Consider the following 26,744-nt stretch of genomic DNA (forward strand, 5'->3'; position numbering starts at 1 on the left):
GTTTTTATAGGGACCAAATAGATCCAACTTGTATAAAAAGGGATTTTTATGTTAAACATACTTTCCAAAGGGCCAAAAATGTAAATTTGAGCTTAATGGGCCAAACATTTGGGCCTCACGGTTTTGGGCCTAAATTTGCGAAAAAATGAAGTTTTGGGACTAAAAATGTTATTTGAGCAAAATTTGAGTCATAAATGTAAATAAACCAAATTTAGGGGTGAAAATAACATTTATTTCCAAATTGGACCAAAAATGTAACTTTTATCAAAATTGGGCCGAAAGTGTAAATTTTTACAAACAAGGGGCTGAAAATGCACTTTTCTGCAAAAATGGGTCTTAAATGTTAAAATATATATTTTTGGACTAAAACCGTGAATTTCTATACATTTGGGACAAAATTACAAATTTTTACAAATTATGGACTAAAGTGTCATTTTTACAAAACTTTGGGCCTTAATTGAAAATTTGGGGCTTTTGACCAAAAATGTTGTTTTATGAAAAAGGAGACTTTTTATAATAAACTTGGTAAACCACGAGCTAAAATAAACAACGAAACAATAACAAATGAACGAAATACATCGATAATAATTTTATTGGGCCTAATATTCATATTACGTGGCCAATGGGCCTTAAGAGCCCATTCAAGTGTATACTGAGCCCAATATTTTCCATGACATGTTTATTAGGCCTTGCGACCCATTTACATGTTAATTTGGGCCTGAGTTATGGGTCACATGTTTGTTGGGCCTTTGTGGTCCATTTACGTGCCTATTGGGCCCAAATTACCCACTTACATGTTATTAGGCCTTTGTGATCCATTTGCATGCTAATTGGGCTTGGACTGAAATTCGCATGCTTAGTAGATTGTAACTATACTTTCACATATAACGCCCGCAGATCCGGGCTAGTCAATTTAGAGGCAATAGGGGTCGAAAATGACTTTTCGACAAAATATTATTTAGAATAAATCATCTTAACCAAGTTGTAGAATATGTCACAAGGTTTCCGTACATATAAAGAACGCCGAAATCTGAGTTATAACGAAGAAGTTATGGCCCATCGAAGTTTTACGGCAAAACCGACACGACACCAGGAGACGTAAATAGTGAATTTATGATGGAGCGACTTTTAGCCTTAGTGATCTAAACCAGAGTTGTAGTATATGTTAAACCGAGAACATCCATAAAAAGAACGCCCAAATCTGACTTCGTATGAGGAAGTTATGATTTTTCTATGATTCGGCTTAGCAGTGCACGACCCGAAACTCGAATTTTAGTTCGAGCGGTTTTTGGCTTACACGACCTAAATAAGAGTTGGAGATCTCATTAATAGGAGCTCAATGATAAAAATACATACGAAAACGGAGTCCGTATGAAGGAGTTACGAATTCTTCGCGGTCATTTAACAGTCTAAACGCCTCCTACTGTTAAATTTGAGATCGGTCGAGAATTAGCCGACGGAGTCTAAATGAAAGTTGTAGATCTTGATTTTACCTACGCGTTGAAAAAAATAACATCAAAAATGGAGCTCGTATGCGAGAGTTATGATTTTTCTAAGTTTGAAGTCTGATACGCGATAGGGGGTGACGTAGCACCACCAGAATTGGACATGTGGCACCACCAGAAGGCTACCACATGCCCCAACTCGGCGAGTAGGTCCTCCTACTCGGAGAGTCCACCAGTCAGGCCTCCTATAAATAAAGGTGTCGGGCATTCACTTCTCTTCACACCTCTCCAACATTCTTTCTCTCTCTACACTCTCTCTCTAGCCTATCCTAACCCCCCAAAGCCTAGGTAAACCCCCTAGCACCCGAAGGAAGCCCCGAGAAAAGAGTCTTTCGGCTCGGAAACGCTGCTCCAGCGAAGCCCGGTTTTGAGAAAAACCCGCTGTAAGTGAGCTACGCCTAACATATCTTTAGTTTAGCTTATGTTTTAATATAGTAATGTTATTAGGACCTTATAATAAGTACTTGGGCTATTATTATGGGTTATATAAGTATCGTTTAACGCTTATATAATAGTAATAATAGCTAGACTATTAATTAGTCGCGGTGAATATTAGACTAAACCCTAGTGGTATTGATACTAGGTTTTATCGAAGGAAAATTGTTTTAAGAGTAACGAAGTGTTGTCCGAGTGTCGAGTCACCACCTTCCCAGGTGAGTGCATAGTTACTTTCATCTTACACATATATATGAAGTATTTTATATAAATTACGTGCTATGTGTGCATATTACCTGAGTACTTGCTGTCTATGTTGGATGAACGATTTTATACACGTTTTAAATGATTTAAACTATATATGTATTTTATATCTACGAAAATGTTGGGGTAAGACATGGGTAGATGTAATAGATGAAATATGAGTTGGATGATGAGTTGAGAGGTGAAATAGACCGTGAGGTGAGGGTGAGAGGTGGACAATGTGAGAAGCCTTTTTCCCAAATGATGGCCCCGTCATTCAGCAGAGTATGGATGACAACCACAGACTATTCTAGACAGTCCAGTAGAACACTAGCAGGCTCGCAACCTGTAGGTGTTGTGAACGATGTGTTCACCGGTGTACTCTAAAAACCCATTTATATGTATTGCGAGTGGACTCTCGAAAACGATACTGTCAATAAAACCCTGGCAGATGCGCCTAAAGGGCTCTACCGGCAGAAGCGCCTAATAGAGAACCTCATAACCCCGACAGATGCGCCTAAAAGGACTATTCCGGCATATGCGCCCCACAGAGAATGTCACAATTTTGGCAGCCGCGCCTAAGTGACAGAACTAGCAGTTGTGCTTGACATATGTGTCATTTACAACGATGGAATTCGTACCTATTCCTTAGGATACTCCTTAGGAATGAATGAACAAGAAATAGCTGATTCTTAGGGTAGATCCTTAAGAATAAAGAAGATAATGGGGATGGGTAATTGGGTTAACTGTTTGATGATTAAACATAATAATTATATTATTGTGGGTTGAAAACCCTATGTACTCACCAGGTTTCCCAACCTGACCCACTCAGTTTATTTATATCACAGGTGTCGATATGAAGTTACATTACACTGAGAAATTAAAGAGATGTAGATCACTAGTGTAAATAAATGTAAGTTCCGTTTATGCTTATGTTCCTGTATTGACAATGACATCCCAAACGTTTTAAAATGAATAAATGTTTCTTCAAAAATGTTTTGATAATGTATTTATCGTATTTTTCTGGGAACAAATTCCGCAACATTTTTATGAAAAGAAGTACTCTGATTTTTAAACAAAGCATAAACAAAATCGGTCTTTTCTGGCCGTGAAAATGGAGATGTCACATCACATAACTGTGACATCCCCAAAATCACGGCCATAAAAAGACCGGTTTCATTTATGCTTTTAAAATAGTTTTAGAGTAAATCCATTGATTTAAAATAGTTGCGGAATTTGTTCCCAAAACAAAATATGATAAAATAAAGTTTATCAAAGCATTTCATCAAGAGATGCATTTTCATTATATAACAATATTCGGGATGTCATGTTCCGATAAACAGACCAAAAGCATAAACAACAAAAGATAGACCATATAACAACTGGTCTAATATCAAAAGATCTTGATAAGTCATCCAACTTATGCTCTCGCGCCACTACCTGTAATACAACAAAACTGAGTGGGCTAGGCTTGGGAGCTTGGTGAGCATATAGGGCTTTCAACCCACAATAAATAATTATATTTAATTTCACCAACCAACAATAACCCGATTACCCATTTCTGTTATCCTCACTTTACATCCCTAAAACAACATCTATCTCCAGGGACCTAATCTAGGATTTTCATCGGGACGGACTGCAAAGGGGTTTCCTCAACAGTATATGTCCTAAAGGCAACCATAAGGAGGATGGAGAACACCGGTGAACACATCGCTCACAACACCTACAGGTTATGAGCCTGCTAGGGTTCCACATGACTGTCTAGAAAGAGTCTGTGGTCGTTATCCATACTCCGTTGAATAACTAGATCAACAACAACAACATCGAGGCCTCTCATTTGTTTATCACACACCAACTATCTACATATGTTCTACCCAACATATTAGTAGATAAAAATATATATTTTTATACATAGTTTAAAACCTGTATAGCATTCTCATTCAATACATATTCCAAACAACAGATGAGACACATACACATAACACGTATTTCATAGAGAATAAATCAAATCTATGAGATAGAATAAAGTGAATATACATTCACACATATAACAACAAAATATACACATAACACGTATCTCGTATAAAATACTTCATAATTATGCGTTAGAAGAAAGTATCTACACACTCACTTGATCAGAAGATGATCGGACAACACTACGGCTTGTAGAAGTAGTATTCTTCGGTAGATCTGGAAGATCTTCACAAAAATTGGCTTCTCGCGGGTAGAGCTTCGGCTCGGGAAACTTTACTTCTCGGGATCCTCGGAGCTTCGGGACTTGCTTCGGGTCTCGGGATGATACTGGGGCTTCGGGGTATAATTTGCACGCAAAACGATGTAATACGGAGTGAAAGAGAAGAAAGGAGAAACAAAATTCGGAAGCCTAGCTTCCCTTTTATAGTGGTTGAAGTCAGCCTCGAACGCAGGGCGTTCCCACATACGTCACTGCTTACGAACTTCGGATTTGACCACTGATATTGTGCCTCAAACGTGGTGCGTTCCCTGAACGAACGCATGGCGTTCTCGAGCGCAGTGTGTTCCCAGAAGGAAAGCATGGTGTTCCCCCCCCCCCCAGCCCAGCCTCGAAGTTCGTGCCCAATCTTTGAACATCCGTTTTCGTTTGTCTTTCTGTCGTTGCACTACTATCGATGAGATCTTCGATTCTCATTTTAGAATGTTTTGGCTAAATATTGCTCGATCCCATATTCGAACTTCGGGCTGTACACTGCTAAGTCGAAACTTAGAAAAATCATAACTTCCTCATACGAAGTCAGATTTAGACGTTCTTTTTATGCACACTCTTAGTTTAACGTATTCTATGACTTTCGTTTAGACCACTTAGGCTAAATATCGCTCTATCTTAAATTCGTATTTTACGTCATACATTGTCGTGTCGGTTCTGTCGCGAAACTTCGACAGATCATAACTTCTTCGTTATAACTCGGATTTCGACATTCTTTATATATTCGGAAACCTCGTAACGACCACTACATTTTCGTGTATCAATATTGGGTTTATCTAACATTTCATTTTCACGCTTATTTTTATTCTTAATTCATTTAAGCCACACAATTAAGAAATTAAGCATAAAACACATCATACTCAAATAATACATTTCTATTATTTCAAAACGGGTTACAAAGGTTAACCTAGACTATTACATTATCATTAATTCCTAGCCTAGAAACGCGAGCGTTACAATAACTATTGAACTTCGAATACTTATATATGTACCTTTGGATTTGATAACATACAACATACACGTAAACATTAAACATAGTACGAAAGGTTGAGAATCTAGTGAGACGTGTCGGTTGGCACCTTTGAGTGTACAATCGTAGCTTGTAGTTATAATCAGAGTCTCCTGGAGGGAGAGCGAGAGTTTGTGTATAGATCTATACAGGGTGACCCCCACGCCTTATTTGTTCGCTACAGCTAGACTAGGCCAGTTTAGGGCGAGAAAACCTTGAGCAAATACTGACATTTGGAAAAATGCCAAGACAAGCAACCTAGTCATTATCATGTATGGTTATAACGGGTCATATTGGGATTCAATACCAAAATTAATACTTCGGAGATTAACTCTTCGATGGTGTCAATACAAAACAACTTATTTAACGATACAAGAACCTTGACATTATTATAAATAAGAATATATCGGATTTTCTGGGGGAAGATCAATACTCAATAATCACTTAATTACAATACAAAGAAACCTAAACTACAGTCATATATGTTACTACTATGAAATTCACACATGCATCTATACTTTATTTCCACATCATTTTCAACCATTTTATAGAAAATATCGGATTTTTTGGATTTTTACGAAAGATACAAAGACTTTTACTCAAACATACTTATGAACTCACCAACATTATTGTAACGACCGAAAAATTCCAACCAATTTAAATTTTTCAAAAACAACCCGATTCCATTAAAGTTATTACAAAAAGGTTTTCAACACAATTTATTTAAAGTATTCCCAGAATCACATCACGACAAAAACACGAGGAGCGGTACGATCACGCCTTTGCCTTGCCACGGTCTCTTGAAGAACCTGAAAAACATTAAACCACAACTGTAAGCCCGAAAGCTTAGTGAGATATCCCCAAAATACCAACCACATATACCATATACGCATAACATGCCATAACATATCCGATCACAGAACAACCATGCACTTCGGGTCTACTGTGTGACTGGTCCACCGCACCGGCCAACAGTCCACCTGGTCCACCCTCCGAGTCTAGCCATATACATCGAGTCTACAGTGTGATTGGTCCGCCTGCACCGGGCCTTCAATCCACCCGGTCCACTCTCTGAGTCTATAGTATGACTGGTCCGCCCGCGTCGGGCCTTCAGTCGGTCTGGTCCACTCTCCGAGCCTCGACACGTCTGGTTCACCCTCTTGGGGCCTACAGCCTATCCGGACCGCTCGCTGGGCCTTCGGGACAACCGGTCCGCCCTGGGTATCTTGGCCTACAGCACAAAGCAGGACCCGCCTCAACCCAACTCCAGTCCAAACAACCATGTGCACATAAACATACAATCATAAACAATTCACAGTCAACAAGCCGATCAAACAGATCACATAACATACCATCATCCTAACCAGGATACCGACCTAACCGGTCACTAGCATAGCATCACCCTACATATCAGGGAACCAACCTTAACCAGGTCTCTAACATATACCATCCTAGCTACCAGGATGTAAACATATCAAAGCAATAACATAACAACAAATACTCGGATCTCAATCCGATAAAGGGCTGGCCTTAGTGCCTTAGACCCTGTTGATATAGTGAGGATAACTCACCTCGAAACTGCCGGCTGAAAAGATAAGATCCCGCTGCTCCAACTCCGACACGAACTCCTCCGCTGAACAACACCAAGGCACTGAACTCAATAATTACCAAAATACCCTTGGAAGACAACTAGTCAACCCTTGGTCAAAGTCAAAGTCAACCCCTGACTGACTCTACTCGCCGAGTCAACCCGATGACTCGCCGAGTCCCCATGCTCAGAATTTCCTTCAATCCGCGACCCAACTCGCCGAGTCACCCCGAGACTCACCGAGTCCAACAACTCTGAGTCCACTCGCACACAACCCACCGAGTCATCCCTTGACTCACCGATTCTCGACTCAACCGGAAAAGATTGGGACTCTTCGACAAGACTCGTCGAGTCCAAGAGCAGACTCGTCGAGTCTAAGGCTATCTTCAACCTACTCGCCGAGTTGTTCTTCCAACTCGTCGAGTTCCAGGCCATCTTCATCCAACTCGCCGAGTTCCAGCCTATCTTCAAGCAACTCGCCGAGTCTACCCATGTGACTCGCCGAGTACCACCGGGTCAGAATCCATACTGAGGCTTTCCAAGCCATGCAGATGATCCAAACCATAGATCTACCCTTCCTAAGGCCATCCATCACGTAAAGTGGCAAACTTTACGTGAATCCAAGGAGATCTAGGCATTTACACTCTAGGGTTTGGGCTTGGGACAAGATAGCTCCACCAATCACTCAAAAGCAGGGACTTTTATGCATTCTAACCCTTTTCCATTCCAGATCTGAGGTAGCAACCTCAGATCTAACCTCTAAACTCCAATACATCAAAAGATATGATCTCTAACACCTCCAAAATGATGAATCTAGATAATAGCAGCTCAAACAATGAAATAATACCTCAAAATGAAGCTCCAAGAGAAGATTAATCCGAATCCTTGCAAAGCCCTTTGACCCAAGTCTCTTCTCCTTCAAGATTCCTTCAACAATCACTTCTTCAAGCTCCAAATACACTCTAATCCCTCAAAATCGCGCCTCAGGGCTTTCTGGACTTCAACAGAGGGTAAAGAGGCTGGGGAGAGGGTATAATGTTCTTTAGATAGGGCTCATCCTCAGAATTTATGGTTTTCTCCACTCAGCGCCTACTCGTCGAGTCCATCCGCTGACTCGCCGAGTCGGCCACTTAACACGCGACCAAAGTCGCGACCCTACTCGCCGAGTCCCCCCATGGACTCGCCGAGTTCCCCTTCCCAATTTACTCTTTTAGCCCTTCAACTTTACTCTTGATATTCCAGGATGTTACAATTATATATGTTGACCGTTTTCAAAATAACTTGTATTCTCAGGTAATCGTTAAGCTGGAAGATTTTCAAGTGTGTATGGTTTCATTTTATGTAACACCACTCATCATACTTTTAATACTTTGAACTTATGTAACTTATAACAATGTACTTGATGTGAACAATGTTGGTTGTTATATGTAATGTTGGTGATTAATGTGTTATGATTCATGTATATTCATTGTGATGATAATTCAATTGTTAGTCACACGGGCCCCCGGACGTTTCCGCCGTCTGGTTCAGGGGTGTGACAATGGAAGGCTCTAAAGGCTTAGAATATCAAATCCAAGCTTGAAATGGGGTTTAACTCATAAAGAAGGGCTCATACTTGCTAAAGCTGGAGACTTTATGGACTTAAAGACCAAGGTGAGCTCAGATCTGGAGTTGCAACTTCAAATTCTAGCTCATACTCAAGAAAGGCTACATAATATGCTAGAAAAAGCCCTAATCCTCAACAAAATGAGATCTAGAAGGAAAGACATGATGAGATTTGAGCATTCTAACACTCCTATGGTGTACATGCAACCTTATAAACCTTGGATCTATGTTTTCTCTATTATACATGCAAATATTCAATATTCCAAGGTTTTATCCTAACTAGCATAATATGAAGCAACTATACTACAAAAGCCTAGTTAGATAATATACCTTTTGATGTGGCTTGAAGTCTTGAACTTTAAGAGCTTAGCCCCAATAGTGTGGAAGCCTCAAGTGGAATCACAAATCACCAAAACACCTTGGAAATCTTGAGAGAATAGTAAGCACACTAGAAATCGGCCCACCCTTGTATCCTCACATACTAGTGCCATTTCATGTACCAAGGACCTCTTTATATAGTATGGAGGATTAGGGTTTCATCCATGTAAACCCTAATACCAACGACCTTTCATTTCCATAAGATCCATGGGTTAAAAACTCCATGGACTATCCATGCAAGCTTAGCCCAACCTAAATGAACTTGGCCCATGCTATATATATATATATATATATAAGAGTCCATATTTAATTAGTTCCTTTTGATCATTAAATTAGTTATAAATTAATTCTTGATCAATACTAATTAAATAATATGATTCCATATTAATATATTAGATCTTATAATATATTAATATAAATCATAAACATACTATTCTCAAAAAACTATCCATATAAATTGTTTCGGTGAAGTGCAACCCAAATGGACCATGCCCAATCGGGTCAAGTACATACCAATTATAGTTATGGACTTAGACACAGATCCAACAAGAAGGTCAAGGTAACGACTTGATACCTTCAAATGATGCTACACTAAGGTAGATTTCAGATCCACACACGTTCCTTGCTTCTAGCTACTTGATCTTCAAGCTCCTCTCACTAAGATCCACCTCCCAAAGCTTAAGTCACACAAAATTGGATCACACACACGGATTAGGGTTTTCTAGACTCTCAAGAGGCTGTAAGGGAGGCTAAAGGGGGCCAATGGTCCTTTAAATAAGGTGCAAAACCCCAGAAATTAGGGTTTGATCCTCCAGCTCCTACTCGTTGAGTCCTTTCTTGGACTTGGCAAGTAGGTCACTTAAACACATGGCCCAATCTGCTTCAACTCGACGAGTCAGGGCATCCAACTCGCCGAGTAGACCTTGCAAATTATGAAAACTAAAACCAAAAAAATTAATACGTAAAAGTCAGGGTGTTACAAATTTAATTATTGTAGGTTGAAAACCTTATGTGCTCACCAACCTCCCAAGCCTGACCCATTCAGTTTCTTGTATTACAGGTAGTGACACAAGAGCACAAGTGTGATGATTAGATGAGAGATTTATAGATTACAAGTCAGTAGAATAATAAATGTTTGTAAGGCCTGCATTGTTTCCGTTTATGCTTATGTATCGTATTGACGATGACATCCCAACATTTTTAATATAAATAAAATACATTTATTCAGAAATGCTTTGATAATATTGTTATCATATTTTGGGAACAAATTCTGCAACATTACAAATCAGTTTTTTTTGTCGTGAAATTATGGATGTCACAAGAAACATCTTTTGTCTAAAATGGGGCATGTAAGGGAAATATGACATATCCATCTCGATTTGGAACTTGTGTCTAAGTAGATGGAATTGGAAATTTTCTATTCAATTGTTGCTTTAAAACGTAGAGTGATAGTGTCTCTTAGAAACTTTTTAAATGGATCTCTCCGCATTCGAGCTTTTGTCAAGTAACATTGCAATCCAAAAGTTATCTTTTGCATCAACCTAAGGAATTTTTTTGGCTGACGAAATAGGATCTTTAAAAAAGCATCATATTACTAACTTTTTAATAGCTCATACAACTTGTTGGGTCTAACTATATGTATGTAGAACACTATATTTTTTATGATGGTTTATAATAATATTTTATTATTAAGTACTATATATCTTTATTAAAAATAGATGTGATTTCTATTTATTTAATCATTTTGATTGGAGCTCTCGTGATGATAATATGTTATAAATGATATAATTACCAAAATGTAACTAAAGCTTTATGGATAAAATAGAAAATACTTGAAAGAATTTGAAAAGGTATTCAAATTTGTATATCATTATCTTTTATATTTGATGAGTATTTAAGTACATATTATTATATTCATGAATCATAAAAATTGAAGTACATAGTTAAAAAAAATATTGATAAATAAAAATTGTTCTTCTTTGTCTATCCATCAATAATAGATGAATTATTTATAACAATATGACTTCCCAAACAAAACAATATATATTATCTTGTAATATTGAATTTTTATTCTTAATCACTTTATGCATTATCATGTATATATTACTATATTTGTGTGTGGGGAAAAAAACATGACAGCAATAATAATGACGCAAAGCCCCACGTCAATACAAGTCATGGTACAATCAGTCGTTCGGATTTGAATCCCGGGTTCTCCGTTTGCACGGCGGTCTATCGCTCTATCTCCGCCCTCTCTATCCTCCAAACCCCAACACCTCCGAATCCGATTTCCACATATCACAATGGGATTGGGGACGTACACTTTATCCATCCACCTACATGTTATTCATTTTAGGAAAAATGGAAGTGCCATTCCCATCAGTCATTTATAAAATCTGGATCTGAAACCTTTGCATAAACTTCATCATTTAGGTATCTGAAAAATGAAATCTTTGTGGAGTTAATCGATTGCGGGTTAGTGTGCGAGTGTTCTGACAGAAATAGATGGGATCGAGCACCAGTAAATCTATTGACCCTGAAGCGACGGCGACGCCTATCAGCCGGCGGAGCTATTCGAGAAATGTGTTTCAAACTTCGTGTATTCGACCGGCATCTGGATCTTCCGATAACAGCGACATTGATGACGATGAGTGCATCGACGACGAACAGGTTACTTTTCTCTTTGCTCTTTTATGTATTTTTCCCTAACCAAAACCTAGGATGTGCATTCGTAAAGTTTAGTAGGAGAGATTTTGGCCGATTTCAATTGAAACTTTTTTATATATGATTCGTGAATGATATATACTTACTAGAGAGACTAGTTCTAGGAAATTAGGAATCCCTACATTGTTAAATTAGTTGTATCAATGTTGATTAACAATCGTGATGCTTTTTTAGTACTGATGAATAATGAGCGAACTTATCAATGATGTGTTTTGGCTTTTCAGGTAGCTAAAGAAAACGTTATCGAGGGGAATCGTTCAAACATGATTACATCAAAATCAAAAGGTAAAACAGATCGAAACAAAAGCATCAAAAAGAAAGGAACAGATAAAAGGGCATGCATACCTTCTGAAACACAGGTGAATGAATGGGGTGAATCAAGCCTAAGTGGCACTGTATCAAGAAACACCAGTGGCTCTTCTTCTTCCCAAAACCCTTCAAGTCGCTTCCTTTCTCGCTTCACTTTCTTTCCTGGTAACACAAGCTCACGTTCCTCAAGGGCATATCCGGAATCTTCCTCAAGTTCCATCATATCAAATGATGAAGATCTTCACTCCAATCGTTCTACCAAAACAAAAACCCGTGTGGGTTGTGAGCCTTTTCCTTCATGTTTCATGCCAAGATCATCATCTCATGCACCACAACATGATGATTCTGACTCTGATAATAGTGATATAAGTTCTATCCATGAATTAAGTGGAGATGCCATTGCCAATAACAATGGAAGCTTATTTTCTCCAAGAAATGCTTCTCGCTATGGTGGAAATAGGAGAATGGAATCCCGAGAACCCGTTGAACAAAATGTTAGGTTTAGTAGAACTTTAAGTGTTGGAAGACTTCGTGATCGAGTTCTTCATAGACCAACATTTCCTGAATTAGCATCTTTCCCATTTCAACAAGAAAGGGAAGTGGTGAATGAAGTTAGTGAAAGTGGATCACGTTTGTCTAATGAGAATGTGATGATATCTACAACTTCTAGTTACACTCCTTCCACCATTTCTAACTCCTTGTTTGGGAATCAAGATTTTGAAGTTGATAACATGGGTGCTAGAGAAACTAGATATAGCAACCTTCTTGAACATAGGTCAAACTTTCTTGAAAGAAGACGAAGAATAAGATCTCAGGTATCCATTATACTTTGGTTGCGTTTGTTACATAGGACTGGACCCGAATGTACAATCTTTCTTGGGCTATTTTCGACGATGAGGATGAGGAGGGCATTCACGTCTTTTTTCAACCAAAGATCAAGAGCAAGTCCATGTCCCATCTCTTTTGGGTGTGACAAAAAGTTACAACTTTTGTCCTATTGACACCAGTCCCTATAATACCATGTCACACCTTTTTAGGTGAGACAAAAAGTTGCTATCTTTTTCTTATTGACAAAAAGTTGTAATTTTTGTCTCATTAACATCCGTCCCTATAACGCCCAACTACCCCTTTTTAGGTGAGAGACAAAAAGTTGCAATCTTTGTCTTATTGACATCAGTCTCAGTCAAATGCAGTACAATCCTTTTGTAGGTCAGTCAAATGCAGTACAATCCTTTTGTAGGTCAGACAAAAAGTTACAATCTTTGTCTTAATGATATCAGTCTGAGTCAAATGCAGTACAACCCTTTTGTAGGTCAGACAAAAAAGTTACAATCTTTGTCTTATTGATATCAGTCTGTGTCAAATGTAGTACAACCCTTTTGTAGGTGAGACAAAAAGTTGCAATCTTTGTCTTATTGACATCAGTCTGAGTCAAATGCAGTACAACCTGTTTTGTTATGTCGCCTGTTTCTTAACAAAACGAGCACTTCATAACAAACCTTTTGTGGGATTTTGGGCATTATTAGGTACATGCATTACAAAGAATGGGAAATCGATTTGAGAATCTTTCAGGTCATGAAAGGTCTTGTATATTATCTGGTCAATATCAATCAGGACATTGCTCATGTCGAATCAACAATCAAGACTCAAATGATGGGAATACTAATAGTACAAGGGGTAGCATTTCAAGAATTGTTTTGTTGGCCGAAGCTCTCTTTGAGGTGATATCGTTTTTTCTTTACTTTTTCTTTTTGATAATGAGAAGGTCATTTTCGTCTTTTTCATAGATAAGTGGTCCTGTCCCATCTTGTTCCACCTTTTTGGATCTGACAAAAAGTACAACTTTTTGTTTTTGTCCCATTGACATCAGTTTGAGGCTCAGTCTTTGAGGTCATGCGTAGAGAATGGGGCTTTAAGGATGATATGTTTTGAAGTTTTGATATTTCATTTAAAAAATTTATATATTTATATGAGTTGAAACTCGTGGACTTATTTTAATTAGGTTTTGGATGAAATTCATCAGCAATCTGTAGTTTCTTCATCAAGGCCTACACTGTCATCAATCGGATCAATTCCTGCTCCAATTGAAGTTGTGGAAGCTCTTCCTCTTAAACACCATCACAAGTTGCCAAATCATTTAAATGAAGATGATGCACAGTATGTATATAATATATATTTATATTTTTCTCCTTATTTCTTCCATCTTTTTTACCAACAATAAAACAGAAAGATATTATTTTATACGTGCATTTGAAAAGAAAGGGAAGGAAAATGGACATTCTTTTATGCTAGGATCTGAGTATTTCTTTTTTATGGGCAAATAGGTAAATTTAGCTTGAAGTTTTTTTAAAGAAGAAATGTTGTAATTTTGGTTTTGATTTATTTGTGAACAGATGTTACATTTGCCTTGTTGAATATGAAGATGGAGATGAAGTTCGTGTGCTTCCATGTCATCATGAGTTTCATAGACTATGCATTGACAAATGGCTCAAGGAAATCCACAGGTGCTTTTTTGCTAATATTTTATTTATTCTAGGGTTAAATGTGTAAATTATTAAATTACATTTCACTTAAGTTTAAAACTTTAAATTCATTTGATGAAACAGGATTTGCCCATTATGTCGTGGGGACATTTGCAAAACGGGCTCATTGCCTACTCAAGGTTTGCAACTATAAAAGACCCTTTTGCCCCTGTGGACCTATAGAACCAAGCTTGGAACTTGAGGGTAAAACGGGAAACTAAAAATCTATGGGGTGTTGGTTTTGGTTTGTGTTTGGGTTTCTTGACTTGACTTGTTAAAGCCTTGTAAAAAAAGGATGGAAGTTTTTGTGCAAAATCATTTTGGTGCATGAATTCTTGAAAAATAAGTGAGAAAACAAGATTTGAGTTGGCTTCTTTCCTAGAAACCGAAGATCCGGATGTATTTTGTTGATTTTTACTTTTTAAATTTTTTTTTTAATTTTAATGTCAAACAACTACTTTGGTTGTCTTGTATTTTCTTGTTACATTCTTTGTACTTTGGTGGTGGTTTTGCTAGTTGTTTGAAGATAAGATTTAATATGATAAATTATATGTGTTTTATTTTTAGAACAAATTATTGAAATCGTCCCTGTGGTTTGCTAAAATTTTGTGTTTGGTCCCTAACTTTTGTTTTGCACTCGGACCGTCCCTAGGTTTTGATTTTGTTACGGTTTAAGTCCTTGTCTAATAGAAAATGACTATAATGCCCTTAATATTTTCCTTTTCAATTTTCTTATTATTTTTATTGACCTAATTGCACTCTCACTCCTGCTCTACTTCTACCATTCCCACTCCCACAGCTAACATCAGCCACCTCCGACCGCTGCCAGCCACTGAAAACCACTACAATCGAACCTCAAACAATTATCAAACCATAATCTACCCGAAAACCTGAAAATCATACCAAAAATCAAACAATCGCATCATCACCACCATATGTCACCACCCTCGTCAAAAACCTGTCAGCCACCGGAAACCACCACCGGCCGCCATCGGAAAAATGAAAATACATCCAAAAAAAATCTATTATATAACCTAAACAATTGATGAGATATGACAACCAAAGCTGATGCGGATCTGAACAAATCTAAAGCAAACACCAACCACCCACTGTCAAAAAACCATCACCTACTCCTCTAACCCTAACTTGTAACTCAAATCTGACGAGACCAAAACTCGGACGACCAAAGCATCGACATAAACCACACGTCACTACCATCTCCGCTCTGAAGCCACCATCATAGCTGCTCTAAAGCCACATCCATCGTGCCTTGAAGTCTTTACTACCAGATCTGCTGGCACCACCACTGCCATTGACCATCGCCAAATATATCTACTTCAAGAAAGCGATCAACAAGCAGATCAGGACAAAAATGGGAGGAAGATGGGTAGAGAGAAATCGGCGTCGGTAAAACCTTTGCAAAACTGATGATGACGGCTGAAGAGGTTTTCGGCGAGAGAGATAAAAGCGACAAGAAGAGAGAGTCAATAAATACAAAGTAGACGACGGTTTGAGTGCGTCCATCGCCGGTGATCTGGTGGATTTGGTGGCCTCAATTTGGTGTCTCTAGTGGTGGTAAGGGTTGATTTACTTTCTTTATCAGATGTGAGAGAATGCGAGATGAGTTGGGGTAGGGTTGGGAGTGAGGTGGGACCTATTGTCTATGTATATTAACTGATTATTTTAATTAATAAAATATTAAACTGAAAAATAAAATATTAAGGGTATTATAGACATTTTCTATTAGGCAGGGACTTACATCGTAACAAAATCAAAACCTAAGGACGGTCTGAGTGAAAAACAAAAGTTAGAGACCAAACATGAAATTTTGGCAAACCATAGGGACAATTTCAGTAATTTGTTCTTATTTTTACTTAATACTAAAAGAATAGAAAAAGTTTGGTAAAAGAGAAATTTTATATTAAATCCTAAAGTTTGTTAAGACTAAATATGTTTTAATATCATTTATCAAGAACGTTTTATTACAACCATATGGAAAATGACCTTAATAGTTGATTGTGAATTAAGCTAGTAATTGTTTGAGTTTTGGGTCAATATGACAAGAGTTTGATTTTGAAGCTTTATTAGAAGTAGTTTGACTGATTAGAGAAGATAGGTGAATAAGAAGATGCAGTTATTTTTAGACAAAATTGCAAAAATGGTCCTTGTGGTTTGCATTTTTTTGGGGTTTTAGTCTAACTCCGATTTTTTTTGGATTGGTGGTTCTTTTGAGCTAGTTTGCTTGCAGTTTTGGTCCCTGTCCAAACTAAAATGTTATAAAAATTTTCATGAACCCAAAAACATTCATCTAACCACTACTATAATGTTTCAAAAGGAAAATATTATTATGACATCACTATTGATAGGTAAAGTTATACTACATGAAAATTTAAAATGGAAAAGAACTATAATATAAGATGTTATATCTGCAACAATATAACAGATCCTAATAATCATTATTAAAATAGGATGGATAAAGAGCAAACGTTAGACAATTGTGTCTCCATAAAAGATAGAGCAACTGCGTCATATAGATGACATCCGGCATGTGCAACTGATACTTGTAAAAAAAAACAAATAAGAAAAAAGTAAATCAAAAGTTAACATCAAAACATAAACATATGTAAACTAAATTAGGAGCGTATGGATCTAAGAACTTGCAAAATGAGGCAAACAAAGAAAGAAGTCATTGTGGGCAGTAAAATATAAGCATATGAACAAGAATTATGTCTCAACAATACAAATTAACAAACAAAACAAAAAAGGAGGCCATTCTACCCAACAACGGCTTTTAAAAACATATTTTTTAAATTAACCAACTAGTGTATCTTTGTTTTTATGAAATATTTTCTCTCATCTTTATTCTTAAACATATAATATATTTTATAGAAAATTATATTTAACAACAAATGATGTTAAATAGTATAAGTATATTACAATACACAAATTAAAATAAATAGTCATAAAATGAAACAAATTAAGTACTTAAAAATAATAAGGTTGGAAGATTAAGTATAACCGGAAGTATAATAAAAATATTAGTAGTTAATTATATAAAATACTAAACTTAAAAGAATATATTTAATAGAATATAATTAGTTGCTAATATTGACCAAAAATTCTACCATCAGATACAAAACAATTCACAATGTTGATTTTATATTATTTACCTCTCCTAATGGCTAATAATAATATACATTTTCTTTCCTAAAAACTTATAAAAATGGTTTTTACTTTTTAAACAAGAATAAAAATATTATAATTAATTAAACGCCATTGAAATTACAGATTTGGGAGCGATAGATTACACTATTACAGTGTTGTTTTCTCTGTCTCCAAAACAAAACCCTAACCCCTCTTTTCCGAAGAAACGCCACATCTTCTCAATCCAATTTCGAAAATGGTGTGCATACGCAAAGCTACCATAGACGACCTGCTTGCGATGCAAGCCTGCAACCTCTTCTGTCTTCCTGAAAACTACCAAATGAAATACTACTTCTACCACATTCTCTCATGGCCCCAGCTCCTCTACGTCGCCGAAGATTATGGAGGAAAGATCGTCGGTTATGTGCTTGCTAAGATGGAAGAAGAAACCACCGAGTGTCACGGACACATCACTTCCCTCGCTGTTCTTCGAACGCATCGTAAGTTAGGGCTCGCAACCAAGCTCATGGCTGCTGCTCAGAACGCTATGGAACAGGTAGGTCTATCTCTCTATGTCGTCAATTTGCGAATTTTGATATCGGTTTTTGAGTAATTTGATTGGATAGTATTGAGTTGTGAATAAATTTGGATTCGAATCATTCGATAGTATTTGATATATCGTGATTCGTGATCACTTCTTCTGTGATCGCTTGCTAAAGTCCATTTTTTGTTAGGTCTTTGTTCAATACTGTAATAAACAAATCAATGAACGTAAGCTGCTACCCTTATTCAAATGTGTTCATAAATCATTATAACTCATTCTTTTTGACTTATAAATCGTATCTTTGTTCTTTGTTCTTTGCATAAACTGATTTTTTTTAATTAGGTTTTTGGTGCTGAGTATGTGTCACTCCATGTGAGGAAGAGTAACAGGGCAGCATTCAATTTGTACACAGAGACATTGGGATACAAGATTCATGACATGGAGGCTAAATATTATGCAGATGGAGAAGATGCATATGATATGAGGAAAGAACTCAAAGGAAAAACTCTACATCAACATCACCACCACCACCACCACCACCATGGTGGTGGTTGCTGCTCTGGAGATGCAAAAGCAGAGTGATGTAGGTACAATTTTCTATGAGGAGGGGCATTTATGTCATTTGCATAGATGAGAGCAACTCTTTGTCATGTCTTACTTTTTTGGGGTGGACAATGAAGATTGCATGGCTCTATATATACAGAATACCATTTCTGTTTTGTGATGTTATTGTGTTAATTGCAACATCTGTTATCTTTGCATAAAGTATAAAATGAAGTCTTTTTATACATTACTAGCTATGGTGAAGGTTATTTTAGACATTTGCTCACTTGTACTATTGGCCAATAACTATCTTTAGAATTGTGAGACTTGAAACAGAAGATTGCTAAGTTCATGAAATTTATAACTTATTGGCACAAAGAAAAAGTGGTTCAATTGACGAGGAATGGAACATATGGGGTTTAAAAGGTCAAAAACATCTTAGTCCAACAATTACACATAAATGTCAGATGACCTAACAACAAAGATGTTGCCTTCAATGAAAAACTTTTGGTGGAATAATATTCAACAATTAGTTGATAAAATAGATTGAACATCTAATTAAACAAAAACAAAAGATGGTGATACATCAAGAAATGGTAGATGTGACAACCCGATATTTCAAGTCAATGTAATGACCTAAGTCAAGTATTGTAATCTATTTTGAATTAATAAATAAATAAAAATAGCAGCAGAAATGAAATGTTCAAAAGTCTCAATTGGGATACATAAAGTAATAGATATTGTAACAAGGTTTTCAGAAATATAAAGAACACAAAAATCAAAGTTATAACGAAGAAGTTATGACCAATCGAAAATCCACAGCAAAACCGGTAAAACACTATTAAGCGTAAAACGCGAAATTTCAATAAAATATTTTTTAGCCTTAGGTATCTGAACGAATGTTGTAGATATCATTAAACCGTGAACGTACATAAGAGGAACGTCCAAATTTCACTTCGTATGAGGAAGTTATGATTTTTCTAAGTTTCGGAGTAGCGGTAGACAGCTAAAAACTCAAAATAGAGATCGAGCGATATTTAGCCGACACGACCTAAACGAGAATTGAAGATCTCGACAATAGTAGTACAACGGTAAAAAGACAGACGAAAACAGACATCGGATGGAGAAGTTATGGATTTTTAACAGATTTTTCTTGTCCCGGCCTGTTAAAATATATAATTAATAATAAAGTCAAAATTTGCCAACGAAGTCTAAATGAAAGTTGTAGATTATATTCTCACCTACGAGTGGATATAAAGAACGTCAAAAACGGAGCTCGTATGCGAAAATTATGCATTTTAGAAGATCGGGGCACACAAACCGAGGGGGTACGCTATAGCATACGAAGGTACGCCCAACGTACCCGATGAAAGGCCTCAGATCAACCACATCTCCCCTATGCACTCTAGCCCGTCCCATCCGAAGTCCGGCGTCCGAGGGTGGCGTCATCGCTAACGTACGCCCAACATACGAGGGTCAGGTTCCCCTCCTATAAATAGGATGCGAGGGTTCTGACTTCATTTGCTAATTTACACCATTTCTCTCCCATTTTCTCACTTTCAAGCCTCTCGAGACTATCCCGACATCCCGGTTCCATATCCAAGCTCTGACGAAGGTTCGAAGTCCGGAGATTCCCGAGAACTTTTCCACTTTCCGGTCAAAGTGCTGCCCGAGAAAAGTCTTGTTTTCGTCAAATCATCACACCTTCCAGGCGCATTTTAGAAGATCGGGGCACACAAATCGAGGGGGAACGCTATAGCATACAAAGGTACGCCCAGCGTACCCGATGAAAGGCCTCAGATCAACCACATCTCCCTTATGCACTCTAGCCCGTCCCATCCGAAGTCCGGCGTCCGAGGGTGGCGTCATCGCTGACGTACGCCCAACATACGAGGGCCAGGTTCCCCTCCTATAAATAGGATGCGAGGGTTCTGACTTCATTTGCTAATTTACACCATTTTCTCACTTTCAAGCCTCTCGAGACTATCCCGACATCCCGGTTCCATATCCAAGCTCTGATGAAGGTTCGAAGCCCCGAGATTCCCGAGAACTTTTCCACTTTCCGGTCGAAGTGCTGCCTAAGAAAAGTCTTGTTTTCGTCAAATCATCACACCTTCCAGATGAGTTCATACCTCTATATTTTCACGTTTTTACTATGTTTTAGGGGAGAAATACAAGTGAAATGCAAGAAAAACTTATGTTAAAATGCAATCGTTACATACAGTTTCAAATGTTTTATCTACATTTTGTGTATAAATGATAAATAAGTAAAATAACGTTATTACAAATGTTATACTTTACATACAAAGTTGGTAATACACTAAGGTTTGTTATTCAAGTGAAACACACTTTTAAAAAATTATAATAGATATAGTTTACGGGATATTCATGATATTTTACACACTATGAACAATATAGCAAAGATATACTTACTTTTACAAGAAAAATGGACTTTTCATACGTATATCTATTTGATACAAACTTTTGTGAGACATTTGACTTGTACTTTCACGTACTCATTTTAAGTCATGTATTATATACCATAATCTTTTGTTGGGAGAGTATGATACTTGTGTGTAGATCTATACGGGATTGACAATCCCACACCTAAACTATTAGCTACAGTTGGACTGACAGGTCTGGGGTGACAAATGTCATATCATTCCAACGCCTAAAGAATGTTGTTACAGACAGTCTGGGTGTCTGGGTGAATAATACGGTTATAAAACTCACATAAAATACTGAAACATTTGATTTACGGTGCTATCAAACGTCTTAGTGATTATATATACATATATAAATCTACTTACACTATTTTAGGTATGGAAAATACTTATGCATTTCGGGTTTTTGGAACTTTTAAAACTACTATTCATTTATGGAAAATATTGGATTTTCTAGGAACACATTCAGTTACTTTTATACAAAAAGTCATACAATTCTTATACAAAAACACTTATGAACTCACCAACTTAATTGTTGATACTTTTTTTCAAAACTACTTGTATTTCTCAGGGATTCAGTAATACAGGTAAACATCAGGTTTTGCAGAATGGACGCTAAGACGTCAGTTTCAAAACTTATTAAATCATCATTTTGTAATTTATTTTGAGAAATGTATTGTATTCAACAATGTAACTTTTAAATTATATTTATGATGGTTGTGTTTACTTTCTTTACAAAAATTCAACTGTTATGATACTACATGAAGTCATCCGCCCTCGAACGATTCCGTCGTTCTGGTTTGGGGGTGTAACAGTAGAGATGAAGGAACAAAAGGCGGAATTAGAAACCTTTAAATCGAAGACGGATGATTTGGAAGGCGACGCCCTCCACTCAACATTAGCTATGCAAAAAGCAGTTAGGAATAATACTACGTTTGGCGTACTAGCTGAAAAGCTAGCTGATAGCTGAAAAACTAGCTGTTAAATAAAAAACTAGTTGATAGTTGAAAAGCTAGCTGATAAAAAATGACGTTTGGTAAAGCTACTTGAAAAATATGAAATGACATAAAAGGACATTTAAAAGAATGTGTTCTTATAATTAATTAATGAGTATATTTGGAAAATTTAAAAAAATCTCTTAAAAAGCTAGTATAAGGTTGTGTTTGGCGCGCCACAACTAGCTTATTTTTTCAGTTTTTTATTTTTATTTTTTTTAGCTTATAAGCTAGCTTTTTGAAAAGCTACTTAGACTAGCTTTTTATGAGTTTTTTTTTTTAAATTTTCCAAATACATCTCTTAATTAATTATAGAAACGCATACGCTTACATGTCATTTTAATTAATTTTATATATTTCAACTAGTTTTACCATACGTTATTTTTTATCAGCTAGTTTTTCAGCCTAAGTAGCTTTTTAAAAAGCTAGCTTATAAGCAAACTTATAAGCTACTTTTTGGCTTGACAAAAATAACAATTTAAAAAAGCTCAAAAAATAAGCTAGCTGTGACGCGCCAAACACAGCCTAAGTATTTGTAATGTTTATAATTTTTATGAATTAATGAATATTTTTAATTTAATTAATCTATATTTATATTTGTATTTATTTATTAGATATTATTTATATTAAAAAATTAATAAATTTAAAATGGAGAGTGGTGTCCAGAATGAAACGGTAAAGAGTAAAAAATGATGTTAAGATGTCTGGAATGACTGAGTGTGTTATGTTTATACTGGGAAGAGAATAAGGCTAAGAGGAGTGGTGACACTCTTGGTACCTTGCCACATAAGCATTTTAAACATCACATCATTTTTTTTCTTTTAACACCCACATTTAACATATGGTAAGAAGTGGTAACACTCTTACCACTCAATTTTTTGTATTTTCTTTTTTCTAATTTAATTTAATTACTATATTTTAATAAATATATTTTTTGTATTTACTTTTTGTAATTTAATTTAATTACTTTATTTTAATAAACAAATATTTTTTATTTAATATTAATATATATATATATATATATATATATATATATATATATATATATATATATATATATATATATATATATTCAAAAGCTGGTATATCAATTCAAAAGTGTAATTTAATTATATCAATTTAAATGTGAAATACTGCATCCAATCACAACCAATCACAAGCAAAAGAAACGTTCTCTTTCATCACACTATGCATGCAGCAAGTCATCAATGACGAGCCCCCTAGCGAGAGCTAGGGGCGGTGTTTCAAATAGTTTGCGAGCCATGGCGAGGAGTTTGGCACTTCCACTCCGCTAAGCCTAATATTTGCTTTATGGTTATGAGGCGACAGGACAAAGAAATGGTGTAGTAAGCCCATCGAAAACAACCGACACCTGAACATATATATACAGGTTTTAGGTAAGGAAAATCGGGTAATCGGTTTACCCATTTTAACAATGGGTCGGATATTGGATAAACATAAATATATTATCGGATATATCCGAATACCTGATTAAAATTAAAAAAGAAATACCCACTATGCTTCTCTTTCTATTTCTTATATACACAGCTGTGCATAATTACATTATTTTATATGTTATGTTAAGTATATAGTAATCTAAATTTGATGATAAAACTAAAACAAATACATCCATAGTCTTACTTGGATATATTATATGTTTGAGATATGACTAATCTAATGAAATATTGCTGTTAAAGTTTCTTGATTCAAATATATATAATAATAGTTATTAAACCAAACTTATACATCAAGAAAAGTTTTTTTTTTATTAGTTTTAATGAATTAAACAGAAGAGAAGAAGTATAGGATGTAATACACTTCTTTAGACGTGTCTTCAACTGAAAGGTTTGACACCTCCAACTGTTTTTGGCTTTTATTTAATAAATTTAAATGACTTATTTATAATGTGCCAAACATGACTCACATGGCTTTGGTTGAATTAAAGAGATCTGGCATCCTTAAATTTGTCATTAGTCAAGCAAGGTAAAGATGTTCTTCTACAAAAAAAACAAACAAATAAAATAAATAAAACTGCATTCAATTTATGAGGCCCGAATGTATCAAAAAATTTGTGGGTTATTTTTTGTAATCGAGATCTAGGTCATCTTATTGTTGCTCAATTGGAGAATTATTTTTACAAGGATGAATTGATGAATTGTGTTGCTTGTGAAAATCTAGGTATAAAAGGGTATTTGAGTAATTTTACAAGGATGAAATGCTAGGAATTGAATTCCATGGGTTTTAGGATGAAACCGAGCTCATTTGCAATTGCAACCAAACCAAGGATTGGAATGGAATGCAATCCAATTCCAAACCCTATGGAATCCTGAATTCCAACTAAATTCAATGCGGTATCTAATAAGCATAAAAGCAATAAGAAGTATTTGCAAGTTTGTATACAAATAATTATTCAAAGAAATGATTTGGATGAACAAAGAATGGCACTAAAGCTTTGAAGAATTCCATCAACATACAACATACAAGAACGATGTAATCAGATTCAACCTAAATGTATTGAAAGCACATATCAAACTACAATCGTTCTCTGCGAGAGGGAACAAGAAAAGACATTGTCCCTACAAAATTGTACAACACACAGACAGACCCATCGATTCATCTAATATTATCCAAAAGGAACAAATCAATCACACCATTGAAGAACAACAGCTATGTTCAAATTCAAACGTACCAGGATCATCAATTGAAGCTGTAAGCTGCTCTAGATGAAGAATCGCTACCAACAACGGAAAGCAAACCTCCATCCACCGCCTCTTGTTCATCAAGAAACAAGTCATCAGGGCTTCTAAACGCCGCGTGTAACCCCACAATCACAGCCACTATGAGCAAGGAGACGAACACATTCATTCCGACATTCGTGAAAGCCAAGGCGAAGATTGTTACTAAACTCAGACAGGTTAGCACGACTCGGTCGTCAACAACTCGGTTGAAGATCATAATAGGGCTGCGAGGATCCCGGAAGAAGTAAAGAAAAAACCAAGCAACGAGTACGATCAGAAAAATAATCATCGAAATCGGGTGGTAAATGAGGCTGAGGAAGATTATTAGAAGCATCACCATGGCGTAGTTGACGCGGAAGTAGTTGAGATTTTGCCTGATCCGAGACATGGCGTCTTCGTAGCTTATCGGCCGAGAGATGGCGGAGAAGTCGAAAAAGTCTCGCCATGGGCGGCGCTTGGCGACGAAGTTCTCCGTGTGGAACCTCGCCCGAGCGAAAATTGTGGAAGGAGACCCTGGTGGAAGGGTGGAGGTGCTGGGGCTGCTGACGGCGGTGCTGCTGGGGATTCCGCTGTAACCGGTGTTTGAGATCTTGGACATTGTTAAAGAGATTTATTGGTAACAGAAAAATGGGAAACGATTACCAAATTGAAACCCTAGATTTTGGGATGCTATTGCTACTGGATCTGTAAAGGTAAAGGTAGTTAGAAGAAATGGAAACCGACAGTGCCACGTGGTCTTGATTCATCAAAGTATATGCACACCATCATCATTATTTAATGCTATAAAATTTGTATACCATTTGTAAAAATTTATAAAAATACGATTTAAAGGACAACTAAGGGGTGTTTGGATAGGAAAAAAAAAGTTGCTTATTACTTATTTTCACGATAAGCTAATTTGAGTGTTTGGATAAAATCCATCTTATTAAACTAAATAAACTAATTTTAATAAGCATCTCTCCTCATGCTTATTGCTTATTCCTACCACAAATAAACAATAAGCAATAAGCTAATAAGCTAATCCAAACACTCCCTAATTATATATTTACTTAAAACTTTGTATATCATTTTTATAAAAATAAAATTGGCTTATAAATAGTTCAATAGTGTAAGTATTGAGATGACTTAATACAAACTAGTCTGCAGCTCTTTGGTAAGCTGACTCTCCTCCAATACAACAAATCATTTAAAAACGTAACACATATTTTTTTTATTACAAAGAAAGAAAATATAATCTTGGATCTTCCATACAAGAAACCGCCCGGTGGGCATCTCTTCTCGGGTGTGAACCGACATCTCTTTCGTTTACCTAACTTGGCGTCTCGATAAGTGCCAACATGAACCTTAAAAGAAACTGGCAGCCAATCATTGATAGGTTCCTATCCAAATTGTCACACTGGAAGGCCAAAAATTGTCTTTTGGTGGGAGTTTAACCCTCATTAAATTGGTTTAGGTAATCTACCTATCTATTTCTTTTCATTCTTTATTGCTCCATTTAGAGTTAAAAACAAAACTTGAAGGAATTAGGAGACGATTCTTATGTGGTGAGACGAAAAAACTTTTTATTTTAAAACTAAATAGCATGGTTTAATATATCCCTTATTGTAAAATGGTAGTGATGTTACCTGAGGGATTCCTAAGCACTATGGAGTTGTATTATAAAAGGATTACACAGCCTTCAAGATAAGCCAGATACATGAATTGCAAAAGATCAATTATAGAAGTATGGAAAAACATTGCCTCCATAAAAGATGATTTGGTATCACTCAGGGTGCC

General features: G+C 36.3%; 3 protein-coding genes across 5 annotated transcripts; 2 read left to right on the forward strand and 1 right to left on the reverse strand.

Moving 5' to 3' along the window:
* Window positions 1–11,144: 11,144 nt before the first annotated feature.
* On the forward strand, window positions 11,145–15,033 carry LOC145056803 (RING/U-box superfamily protein). 2 transcript variants are annotated; one of them, XM_079004525.1, is made up of 6 exons: window positions 11,145–11,675; window positions 11,954–12,853; window positions 13,565–13,759; window positions 14,062–14,195; window positions 14,432–14,542; window positions 14,645–15,033. In XM_079004525.1, exons 1-6 carry the CDS (start codon window positions 11,511–11,513, stop codon window positions 14,712–14,714), a joined length of 1,575 nt encoding a protein of 524 aa, XP_078860651.1. In that variant the 5' UTR covers window positions 11,145–11,510; the 3' UTR covers window positions 14,715–15,033. The 2 variants fall into 2 exon arrangements, with proteins under 2 accessions (XP_078860651.1, XP_078860650.1); XM_079004524.1 differs by having other exon boundaries at window positions 11,146–11,675; window positions 14,041–14,195.
* Window positions 15,034–17,851: 2,818 nt separating this feature from the next.
* Window positions 17,852–19,041, forward strand: LOC145056804 (N-terminal acetyltransferase A complex catalytic subunit NAA10). The gene is made up of 2 exons (XM_079004526.1): window positions 17,852–18,260; window positions 18,591–19,041. Exons 1-2 carry the CDS (start codon window positions 17,961–17,963, stop codon window positions 18,828–18,830), a joined length of 540 nt encoding a protein of 179 aa, XP_078860652.1. The 5' UTR covers window positions 17,852–17,960; the 3' UTR covers window positions 18,831–19,041.
* A 4,330-nt stretch (window positions 19,042–23,371) lies between these two features.
* PRA1.E (prenylated RAB acceptor 1.E) lies at window positions 23,372–25,713 on the reverse strand. Of its 2 annotated transcripts, XR_013685924.1 has the most exons (3): window positions 24,920–25,713; window positions 24,155–24,227; window positions 23,372–23,602 (listed from the first exon to the last, which is right to left on the reverse strand). XR_013685924.1 is itself a non-coding variant. In XM_079004528.1 (2 exons), the coding sequence occupies exon 1, from the start codon at window positions 25,564–25,566 to the stop codon at window positions 24,928–24,930; it is 639 nt and encodes a 212-aa protein (XP_078860654.1). In that variant the 5' UTR covers window positions 25,567–25,713; the 3' UTR covers window positions 23,375–23,602; window positions 24,920–24,927. The 2 variants fall into 2 exon arrangements, 1 of the variants encoding a protein (XP_078860654.1); XM_079004528.1 differs by lacking the exon at window positions 24,155–24,227 and having other exon boundaries at window positions 23,375–23,602.
* Window positions 25,714–26,744: the final 1,031 nt, after the last annotated feature.

This window comes from Lactuca serriola, chromosome 6, assembly GCF_051521515.1.
Source record: "Lactuca serriola cultivar US96UC23 chromosome 6, Lser_US96UC23_V15, whole genome shotgun sequence".
NCBI lineage: Eukaryota > Viridiplantae > Streptophyta > Magnoliopsida > Asterales > Asteraceae > Lactuca > Lactuca serriola.